The following is a 12,155-nucleotide window of genomic DNA, read 5'->3' as shown; positions in this document are numbered from 1 at the left end:
AATTTATCACTCATCAGTGTTCTATCAAAATGTTCATATTTTTCTTAATGCTGATAAAGTACTATATACACATTATGGATTTTAACACATAGACACCTAGAGTGCAACCATTTTTCCCAGTTTTCTGCTTTCCTTTTACATTTTAGGGGACACTTGAAAGTTTTAAATAACTGAAGCTGTCAATGTTTTCTTTTTGATTTTTATTTCTCTGTATTGTATTATACTTAGAAGGCCTTCCTCAACATATGATAATATACCTGTAAGTGTTTGATGATATTTTCTTCTAATATTTTTATGATTTGTTTCTTTATATTCAGCTCTTTAATACATCTGGAATTTATTTAGGGTTGTCATGAAATGATAGACCTTTTTCTCTACAAATAGTTAACTCAACATTTCTAAATCTATTCATTGAATTTTTTATCCTCTGATTTGAATCAAAATTTTTTCTTATAGTAAACACTTACATGAGCCTGAGCCTATACATTTCTCATTATTTCTAATTTTCAATATTTCTTGGCTAGTCTCCCTTGTTGCTTTTGTTTGTTTGCTGTGTTTCTTTTAAAAACACCAGTCTCTCCTGTTTTTCTACCTATATTTCTGATCACTTTCCTATGTAGCTTACTTTCTAATCCTACTATATCCATGCCACCATTTTATCCTTCATTTCTTAATTTTAAAATATTTTATTTCTTATTACATAGGTTATAATAACATTACACAGGTAATATACCTCACACATGCACGCAGGACCTTGCCATAAGTATCCTATTGAAGTGTACTCCTTTTAATTCATCAATCAATCCTGGCCTTCATTCCATATCAATAGAGCTAGAACACACTAAATAATATAACACTGCATGGATTTGTATAATTTATGACACAAATTATATACATTTTATGAAATCTATTCACTGTTGCTAGGTATTAAGGTAAATTCCAAATGTTTAATAATATAGATAACATTGCAAATATCCTTTTCTATATTTGTCTCATTTTCTTAGAGCAAATTAATGGAGGGTAATTGCTGAGGCAAAGGATCTATATGTATGTGCCTTGGATTCACATTGCCAAAATGCTTCCCAGAAAGGTTGCATCATTTAGACAGCTAGATAGTTATAAAATTAGGAAATGCTTTAGGAAACATAAAAAAAGATAATGTACTTTTTAAAAATTAAAATAGTTGTTAATTCAAAGTATTACCTGAGGGCGAACCATTTCACCTGCTGCAATTTTCTTCTCCTCATTGATCAAGGTAATAACTGTTTTATTAACAAGTGGTGCATTTGCGCCCTGAATCTTTGCAATAATTTTGCCATTCTATAAGAAAAAAGGAAGCATGAAGGAAACTTTCATTATCAGAACAAGTCAAGAATTAACACTTAAACTGGACTAAGTCACCCCCTCCCTGATCCCGTCCACTTCCAACAATCTTCTTTTAGCTATTGTATTTAGTAATTTTAAAGGAAGCTATTATTGATGTGAAAGTTTGCCTTGATTTGGTAAACCCAGTTCTTTGAGTTCTACCTCCAATCTGACTGTTTTCCTACAGCCAAAGGCACGGTGGTGTCCTCTAGCCCCTCACAGCAAGTCACCACCATGAGGAGCACTCACATGAAATCTTTCTTGAAGCATCCCTCCTTTAAATCTGAAAGATTATGTGTAGACCTCTCTAACTATTTCTGACACCATGCCCCTTTTGTTCTTCTTTCAATACATGTTTACTAAACATCTGTTATACTGGTGACTTACCGGGCATAAATGTATGGAACAATAGGCGTGGTATTTGACTTAATTAAATTACAAAAACACAAACATACAAACATACAGGAAATAGCACCTATGACAGGTACCACCAAGAGAGGTGCAAAGCACTCAGAGCACCTACAAGAACGTATCCTGGTCAAAGAGATCAGGGAAGGGACTTCTCAAAATCAGGAAGTGATTCTTGGCTTAAAATATGAAGAAGGGTAAGAGATAATGAGGCAAAAAGGAGAAGGAAGAGCACTCTAGGCCAAAGGAATAGCACATGCAAGTGTCTACAGCTGGAAGGGAATATGGAAGTGAGGAGGCCATCCAAGAAAGAGGGGGAGCCTGGTATGAGAAGCAGCCCACACTTGGGGAGGGGGGCAGAGGCTTATGGGTCACGGAAGGATGCAGCCTTTGTCCCAAGTGCAGTCATAAACCTTTGTAATGTTTCAATGGAGGCTGTGACCACAATTCGAATTGTTGTTTGTAAAAATCATTTCACCTACTGTGTGGAAAAAAGATTGCAGGTGAAGCAAGAGAAGATGTTTGCACATGATTTATGAGCTACTCCAAAAGTAAAGATGAGAGATGGCGGTCGCTCAGTCTGTGGCAGTGGTGGTGGAAATGGAAAGGATGGAAAGAAGTAGACGAGTGTGAGAGAGACTGGGGCAGTAACATGTTCAGGTCCAAGGTGTGGTTTGGCTGGGGTGTGATGTGAAGAGAAGTCACAAAATGATACTTCTGTTTCTCACTTGAAAACTGGATATATTATGAATTATGATGCTATATGTCAAATGAGGAGACACTAGAAGAGGACTCTGTTTTGTGGGGAGGAGGGTCTGGTGTTGGATGAGTTTGTTGTGAGATGATTTTGACGAGATATCGAGGTACCAGTTAGATGCACAAATCTGGAGCTCAAAGTATAGGATATAGCTAAAGATGGAAATGTGAGTTATTGATATACAATGGTGACAAATGAAAATATTTGTGGAGGAAATTTTCTAAGAAGAGTATATAGCATGATAAAGTCAATGTTTAATGGCTGAATAAAGAAGGATGGACCTGCAAAAACGACAGAGGGGAGGAACATCCAGGAAGGTGAAAGGAAAACCGATTCACACAAGGCAAAAGAAGCAAGTGTTTTAAAAAGGAGGGCATGGTCATCATGTTTAATACAACTGAAAGGTACAAATGATGATTACCTAAAAATTTTCATTATATCTAGCAACAGGCTGGTAATTGGATACATTAGCAACAGCAATTCTGATGGAAAAATCAGACAGAGGTCAGATTGAATGGGTTGTGGAGTTAATGGGATGGGAAGAAATAGAGTAAAATCAAATATAGAAATTCTTCTCAGTAAATTAGCTGTGTGGTGAAGAAGAGAAATGGGTGGTAGCTTGAGGGGGTATGGTGTCAAAAAGGTGTATTATTTTTAATTGAAAAGATTTAATCATATACAAAGGCCAATGAGAAGGATCCAGTCCGGAAAGGTTTAAATGAAACCCCAAACTCTAATTACCATTTCCCACTAAAAGGAATCTTTCAGCAGTTCTGTGAGCTTTCTAATAGTCCCTGAAAAAGCCTTTCCTGCTGAAACTTACTGGAATGAATTTGTTGTCATCTATGAAAGCTGATCAATGCCAAAGGCCACTGTGGGATATCTGAATAAACAAGCAATAGGCTTGATGGTGGCTTTAGGATCAGAGAATGATTGTGGATGTGGAGCAATGGGTGATAATAAAGTTTGAGGTATGACTGCGGGAGAGACTAGATGAAGTTTATTGGAAGAAAAGTTCATTGGCAGTAAGGAGGTCAAGAATTGAAAAGGCCAGGATATCAAGAGGGTTGCCAATGTAAATACTGAAGTCCCCAGCCGGATTAGGGTTTGAGAGTAAGAATTTGAGCCACATGCCAAAGTCTTCAGTCATCCACAAAACTGGTTTGAAGGTCAGTAAATAACAGGAGTGAGGTGGGGAAGAATGAGATTTAGCCAAGTAAAACAGGAAAGAAAGTTATTGAAGAAGTCAAAGGAAGTAAGAGAAACACCACTTCTACTCCTGGCCCCAAGAAACACAATCTGAAAATTCAGTCACCACTTCTGGGATGCAGAGAAAATGTCCCAAGGAAGAAGGCAGAATTAAGGTAAGCTAAGGAAGTGAATCAAAAGCTCAGAGATGTGGTCAAAAATCTCAGGAAGTTTGTTAATTGCCTATATCAATTCCAGAGATGGGGGAGAATTGGAGAACTGGGTCAGGAAAAGAATTAATGTTAGTAGGAGGGACAAAACTTGGCTGGGAAGAAGAGTGGACTTATACTTTGGGTACTGATTGCAGGGAATAGAGGATATAAACTTGTTGTTCCCTTTAAGGGGAGTGGGTATGGGTCTACTGGTCAGACCTGACTCAGATGGCAGGGTGATGGCTCTCCCAGAGCTCCAGACTCCATGTGGTGATCAACCTGCCCTGTCTTTATCCCTCTGTCCCATGCTCCTACCTGCTACCTGCTGCTGAGTCTCCTCATTGTTCCAATGAGCCCACCAAGCCCATTCTACCTCTGTGCAATTACTCATCCTTGTTCCCTCATGTGTCCAGAGACATCTAGTCCAGGGGTCAGAAAACCATGCCCCAGTTCAGAGACTATATTTTAGTAATGCTGAAAATATTTACTATCTAGTCCTTTACCAAAAAAAAAAAAAAAAACTGGCTGACCCCTCATCTAAATCATCAAATTCCACATATCCAAATTAGAGCAAGATCTACAATGTGGTTTTTTTTCATTCAATTAACCTGGTAATTCAATTCTTTGAAATGGTTGTAAGAGTGTTGTTGAATAGAAGCAAAAAGTTATATCCAAGAAGTGTTTCTTAATAATCATTTGTAATATCAAAAATAAGAATCCCACACTAGAAGAATAGTCTTAAGTCTTAACTATTTCCTCTGTGAAGGCTTTCTTTCTTTCTTATACTAGTTCTCTAACTCTGTAGCAGCTATACTCTGTGTCACACAATTTAGTACTTACTTGTATACCATGTTTTTAGAAAACAGCACTTATGTTTTATTTATTTATTCATTTATTTATTTATACAGAGTCTTGCTCTGTTGCCTGGGCTAGAGTGCCATGGTGTCAGCCTAGCTCACAGCAACCTCAAACCCCTGGGGCTCAAGCGATCCTCCTGCCTCAACCTCCCTAGTAGCTGGGACTACAGGGGTGCACCACCACGCCCAGCTAATTTTTCTATTTTTAGTAGAGACAGGATCTCTCTCGCTCAGGCTAGTCTCGAACTCCTGGCTTCAAACGATCCTCCTGCCTCTGCCTCACAGAGTGCTAGGATGTTTTATTGATTATTAATGTTGTGTGGTCATTACAGAATATTTGGAAAATACAGAAAAGCATAAAGAAGAAAAATGTGAATTATTCATCCTTTCTATATACATAGAAAATGATTATAATATTTTGGTGAATACATTTCCGGTCTTCTTTCTACATATTCGTAGACACAGAGATAAGAGTAATATGTATTACAAAATAGTGATCATACAGCTGCTTCCTTGTATGGGTATACATGAATATTTATAACCAATTCTCTCTTGCTAGGTATCTAAGAAATTCCAAATTTTTTACTCCTGTAAATAATTCATCATACAAATCTCCGATGATTTCCTTAGCGAAGGTAAACACCATCTTATTTTTCTTTGCCCTAATCAACTCAGTGTGATAATCTAGTCTCCTCAATCCATTATAAACTCCTAGAGGTCAAATTATAAAATGTATCAATAAACAAGAAAAGATAAGGCAAACAATGTGCATTTGCTATCATCAGCTAACAGTTCCACAGTAATTTTAAAATGCTATTTGTTCTTTCACTGCAAGTTGGAATCTGATAATACAATTGAGAGAATAAAAATTATACTTACAAGACTAAAGAGAAAAACTGGTTCACATTTATCTCTAAATGGCTGCAAAGTCACAATGTTGTCAGCTTCTGCCTGAAAAAAAAGTATAAATATTTCATATACTAACAACAGAAACGATATCCAAGTTATTTGAGACACTTAGTTCAAATGATGCAGAGATACATACAATTTTTAGGTTTACTGCAAAATTTTCTGGGTATATCAATAGTTATTTTAAGGATCAAATTGCACATACTGGTAATTCAAGCCCCGCATCATTTGGCCTCCACCTAACCTCCCTGTTCCCCTTTATGGTACCCAACCTCAGGGCCTGGTCCTGCCCTTACTTACCAACCTGGCTCAAGTGTCCTTCTGCCACCAAGTCTGTCCCACCCCCTCCTGCTGCCCACCATCTCTTGTTCCGCACAGCACTTTACTACCCCTCTCCCCGGGCACCTATGTCCCCTTTCCATACCCTATCATAGGTCCCTGTGGGCCTGTCACACCTATTAATACTTTGTTAGAGGGAGAGCTGTGTGCACAGATGGAGTATGTTTCATTCAGATCCACATTTGTATCTCAACCCTCCCCCCGTGTCACAGGATCAAACACTGAAAGGAGCTTACTAAACACTTCTTGAAGGAATTGGTAGTAAATTTTGAATTCTTTGATCTTCATGTCTGCAATTTTTTAAAAAATTTTTCATAAATTTCAAATTGTCCTAATTTGATTATACATTAAATGATAGTGTCCTCTTTCACATCAACGCGTCATCCACTGGTCAAAGCTGCCACAGTGAGATCTTTGGTTAGGTCTTCTGTAAGAGTTAGTGTGCCAGTGAGTTCTGGTTCACTGGCAATAACAAATTGCCATTGACCAGATGGCTTAACAAACGTTTATTTCTCACAGTTCTGGAAGCTGGAAGTCCTAGATCAGGCTGCCAGCATAGTCGGGTTTACAGTGAGGGCCTTCGTCCCGGTTAGGTCCTCACTTGGAAGAGACACGTCTTGTCCTCTTTTATAAGGGCATTGATCCTATTCTAATTATCTTTGACAGTCCCCACCTCTACTGTCACACTGGCAATTAGGGTTTCAACGTATGAATTTTGAGAGCAAACATTCAGTGCACAGCAGTTGATTTTTGTAACCTAAGGCAATAGTTTTCAAACTGGGATTTCTGGAGGTTCCTCAACAGCTGCCAAAGATGGTGAGGGGAGGCCATGCAAGACTCCCTCCTCCCTGTGTCTGCAAGAGGGGCCATGCTGTCATCTTTCGTTAGCGTATTGGAGTCTGCCTCTTTTTCTTTGGAAAAAAAAAGGTTCTACTGCTTAAAAAAAAGGAGGTGGTTGAAAGGAACTAATCTATAATATTTACTTTTAATTATTATTATTATTATTATTTTTGAGACAGAGTCTCACTCTGTTGCCCAGGCTAGAGTGCTGTGGCATCAGCCTAGCTCACAGCAACCTCAAGCTCCTGGGCTCAAGCAATCCTCCTCCCTCAGCCTCCCGAGTAGCTGGGACTACAGGCATGCGCCACCATGCCCGGCTAATTTTTTCTATATATTTTTAGTTGGCTGGCTGATTTCTCTCTATTTTTAGTAGAGATGGGGTCTCATTCTTGCTCAGGTTGGTTTCGAACTCCTGAGCTCCAGCGATCCTCCCACCTCGGCCTCCCAGAGTGCTAGGATTATAGGCGTGAGCCACCGCACCCGGCCTAATCGATGATATTTAAATACAGGAAGCCAAGATTACCTTTAGAAGCAGTCTAGGCATCATCATTATAAAGTGATATTATAATAAAGCATGAAGAATTAAATAATTTAATAATATCGGTATAATAAATCTTTACTGAATTTTGTATGTGTGTTTATGCATATATATAATGTTTAATGTTAGTCTTTTTCTAAAAGGCAGAAAAATATTTCATACTGACCATTCAGCTCAAGGTAATTTTAATAGGTAACCGATCTCATACGTTTTAATTTTTGGACTTAATTTCACAAGTTGAGAAAAGGTCTTTTTCTTTGGTTAACAGCAGAAAACAAAATGTCCAGCAGAGGGTTGCTCATGATGGAGGTCTAGAGACTTAATTATTATTTTCTTTCACCTTCTATGGGTGGGTGATATCATAAAAACAGCATCAATCTATGTGAATATACTAACACTGAATGAGCACAAACATAAGAGAAAATACCCAGGGGCACCGCATACATGCTTTGGTTGTTAAATTCAACATACTACGGTATTACGAATATGACATATTTTGGAAAGACTCCACTAGGACTTCTCAAATGGAATAGATATATTAACGGACCCAACTCCTGTGGAGTAGGTGAGGAATTCTGTCGGGCCCGGGTACTGCTGGGTGGACACGACCTAAGGCTGTGGGGTTGGGAGGAGGCACTGTGACGATCCACATCCTCACACAGCATCTCTTCTTCCTCAGAGCTGCTCTGAGCTGGCTGAAACTGGAGCCCAACAAACTGTGCGATTTATTCTCCCTCCACATATACTCCTTGGCCTCCACCACCGAGCACATGCCTCTGTCGTACCTACTCAGACCCTGTAAACAGGAGGGACTTCATGACTAGCCCTCCCATTCACACAGCACCAAGTCCACTTCCTACTTGCCTGAGGATGCCTTCCTGCCCTTTCCTACGCCAGGTTCCCTTCCAGGGAGCCTGATAGGTGAGAGAGGGCCTGCCTTCTTCGTGTTCTCTCCCCATGGGCCCAATTTCCTACTGGACACCAAAGTTTCCCACAACTCCTAGCCTGTGTGAACTTGCACTCTTAGCACTTCCAGAAAAACTTCCCTCACACCATCTGCCAGGATTCACAAAAAAATTCTGATCTTGGATTCTCTGTGATCCATCTTCCAGCTATTAGACAATTCTGACACTGTGTTTTAACTTCTTATGCCAACACCTTGTCAACTGCCGGAAGCAATCCCCTCTAGGCCCTATTTTCTGTTCTCTGAACTTGGTCTTTCCTCCGTGGCAAGAACCAAATCTAAAACCACTTTCCAGCTCCTTTCAGGGGGTTCTGACTCTGCAGAGTGAATGAAGCAAGTTGTTACAGGATCTTGTGTTTTACAAAAGTATAATACCAAGATAATGAAAAACAAGGCACAGACTGGGAGAAAATATTTGCAAAAGAAATATCTAATAAAGGACTGTTATCCAAAATATACAAGACTGCTTAAAACTCAACAAGAAGAAAACAACAACTCAATTTAAAAATGGGCCAAAAACCTTAACAGACACCACACCAAAGAACACATAGAGATGGCAAATAGGCATATGAAAAGTGCTCCACATCACATCACGTCATCAGGGAAATGCCAATTAAAACAATGAGATACCACTATACATCTATTACAGTAGAATGGAAAAAATCCAGAACACTGACAGCATCAAATCCTGGCCAGGACGTGGCACAACAGGAACTCTCATTCATTGCTGGTGGGAATGCAAAACAGTACAGCCACTTTGGAAGGCAGTTTGGCAGTTTCTTCAAAACAAAACATAGTTATATCATATGGTCCAGCAATTACCCTCCTTGGTATTTACCCAAATGAGCTGAAAACTTATGTCCACACAAAAACCTGTGCATGGATGTTTATAGCTGCTTTATTCCTAATTGCCAAAACTTGGAGGAATCCAAGATATTCTTCAGTAAGTTGACGTATAAATAAACTATGATACATCCAGACAATAGAATATTATTTGGCACTAAAAAGAAATGAGCTATCAAGTCATTAAAAGACATAGAAGAAACAAATGCACATTGCTAAGTGAAAGAAGCCAATCTAAAAAGGCTACATATTGTATTATTCTAACTATATGACATTCTGGAAAATGCAAAACTATGGAAACACTCAAAAGATCAGTGGTTGCCGGGGACAGGGAGGAAGCAATGAATAGGTGGAACACAGAACATTTTTAGGGCAGTTTAACTATTCTGTATGATGCCATAATGGTGGATACATGTCATTACACATTTGTTAAAATGCATAAGAAGTACACCAACAGTGATCCTTAATGTAAACTATAGATTTTGATAAACAATGATGTGTCAATGTAGGTTTATCCATCGTAACAAACGTATACTCTGATGGCAGGATTTTGTGGGTGTGGGGGGAATGGGAGATATATGGAAACTCTCTGTACTTTCTTTTTGTAATTTAATTTATTTCAGAGTATTATGGGAGTACAAACATTTTGGTTACATGAATTGCTTCTGTACAGTTTGAGTCAAAGTTATGTGTGTGTCCATCACCCATATAGTGTGGATTGTACCCATTCTGCTCAATTTTTCTGTGAACTTAAAATTGGTCTAAGTTTTTTTTTAATTAAAGGAAAAAAAACTACAGAATCCTTATTTTTCCAAAGACAATAGCCAATCCCTTCACTCAGAACAAAAGGATTGCCACTTATTCTTTTGAACAGAAAGATAATAAGAGGTAAGATTTCTAGGCTTTAGACTGCTTATTCATAGCCTTTAACTAAGGAAAAGAAGTCCCGTAAAAGGTTTGTCTGCAGAAGAAGATGGATAGTCAAAGACAAATTAAGGTCAGTAAGCAAATTCATTCCAAGGTCTGGGTGGAGAGGGGCTATGGAAGCCTTGCACCCAGGAGAACACGCCATGGGTTGAGGCTACACGTCTGCATCAGGGACTATGTGTCTTAGAGATAAGGAGTAAAGATACGTAAATCTGTCATCTGCTTTTGTATCTTAGGTCTAGCTGGTTTGGGTATGCTTCTGTCCAACAGAAATATATAATGTAAGCCACATATGCTTTAAAATTCTCTGGTGACCACATTCAAAACTAAAAGGAAACACGTGAAAATAATGTAATAATATATTTTACTCAACTGAATATATCCAAAATATTATCATTTCAACATGTAATCAATGTAAAAAGTTATTAATGCAATATTTCACATTCTTTTCCCATACTAAATCTTTAAAAATCTAGCATGTATTTTATACTTACAGTGTATCTTTGTTTGTATAATAAATGTTAATCAGAAATAATAGATCCTTGATCAGATTTAATAACATTTACAGTCAAAAAGTAGATTCACATACCCAAGTTGTCCCAAATTTTAAAAGTTTTATGGTAACTGAATTAGGTATCAGTTTTTAAATTTAAATTTAAATTAATTAAAATTAAAAATTCAGTTCCTCTTTTGGACTAGCTACATTTAAAGTATTCCATGGTGGCTACCATATTGGATAATAAAATTCTAATTAGTTAATAATTTGATGTGGACACATTGAATAATCAGTACAACTAAGTCAACTGAGTTTGGCTATAACATTTTAATCCCTTGTCACATCTGGGTAGCAAATAAATGAGAGGAGATCACTACTCATTGGAAAATTTGGTAAGCGGGTAAATGCCAGGGCACTACTCAGTGATACCCAGCAGACAGATTTGCAGCCCTGTTCTAAAGGACACACACTGAACATGTGGTCAGGTGAAAAGAAACAGGTCAATAGACAGGTATCCATTTTTGTACTTTTCTAGTATTCACAATCACGGTAAATAATCTTGACATTATAAAAACTGGATAGAAATCCTATTCATTCTCAGACATAGTAGCACTAAATATTAATATAGCAAAACTGCCAAGTTAACATTATCTACTTTGAAGAATTGACAGGTTGTTTAAATTATAACAACACTTAAAGTATTAGAGACTACTTCAACACTTAAACAAGAAAACAATGGTGTAATGAAAATGAAATGCTTACAACAACAAAATGCAGAATTTCATCTTCGTTCAGTTCGTTTTTCAATTTTCTGAATAAAGCCTGCATTGCCTTGCAAGGTCCACACCAAGCCTGGTAAACATCAATCACTAGAAGATGACAATATATGAAAGGACAGAGTCAACGAATCTAAAATAGTAGCTTATCTCAACCCTGGGGCTAGGGCGAAGGTGTGGCAGGATTTCATGGTGGAAGTGGGCGTGGCACTCTAGAGGCACAGGGTGAGGTGCCCTGGGAAAAACCCCACGGTCAAATAATGGAAGAGGCCCATACCTGTTAAGCCTTTGTTCTGCAGCATCTCATCCCACAGGGTTTGATTATTGACAACTGTCTGCAAAAATCAAGGCACTATAAAAGGTCGTCAAGCACCAATGTACTAGATAAAGAAGCGTTAGTATGTCAGACCCACCTGTAACTGGACTTCTCTCTTTTTGCTTGCCATTTATCTACTATCATATGAAAAAGGAAGAAAAATAAAAAAGAATTTAAATAATATTCTCTTTATGCATTCAAATAACATCTTAATGTACTGTAGAAATTTTCCCCCACTAAATACTGGATTATGCAGTCTCACCTTTGCAAGAGAGGAGAGGAAGCTAATGTCACAGAAGGACTATTGCATGCTGGGCTCTATACTAAATGCTTATAGCTGCTATACTATCTTTTTCTTCCAACAATCCTGAAGCAAGATAACAATGTTAGAAGTTGCAACTTGTTTTTAAAAATTGTTTG

General features: G+C 38.0%; 1 protein-coding gene across 1 annotated transcript in view; it reads right to left on the bottom strand.

The window, feature by feature from the left end:
* NME8 (NME/NM23 family member 8) overlaps positions 1-11,865 on the bottom strand; it is a 54,553-nt gene extending 42,688 nt beyond the window's left edge. The window contains exons 1-5 of the mRNA XM_045564321.1: positions 11,833-11,865; positions 11,697-11,754; positions 11,406-11,512; positions 5,667-5,738; positions 1,204-1,320 (exon numbers count right to left, since the gene is read on the bottom strand). Coding sequence (XP_045420277.1) covers positions 1,204-1,320; positions 5,667-5,738; positions 11,406-11,512; positions 11,697-11,754; positions 11,833-11,865 — 387 coding nt within the window. The remainder of the gene's footprint in view (positions 1-1,203; positions 1,321-5,666; positions 5,739-11,405; positions 11,513-11,696; positions 11,755-11,832) is intronic.
* Positions 11,866-12,155: the final 290 nt, after the last annotated feature.

This window comes from Lemur catta, chromosome 11 (assembly GCF_020740605.2).
Source record: "Lemur catta isolate mLemCat1 chromosome 11, mLemCat1.pri, whole genome shotgun sequence".
Classification (NCBI taxonomy): Eukaryota; Metazoa; Chordata; class Mammalia; order Primates; family Lemuridae; genus Lemur; species Lemur catta.
This window is presented reverse-complemented; position numbering and strand designations above follow the sequence as displayed.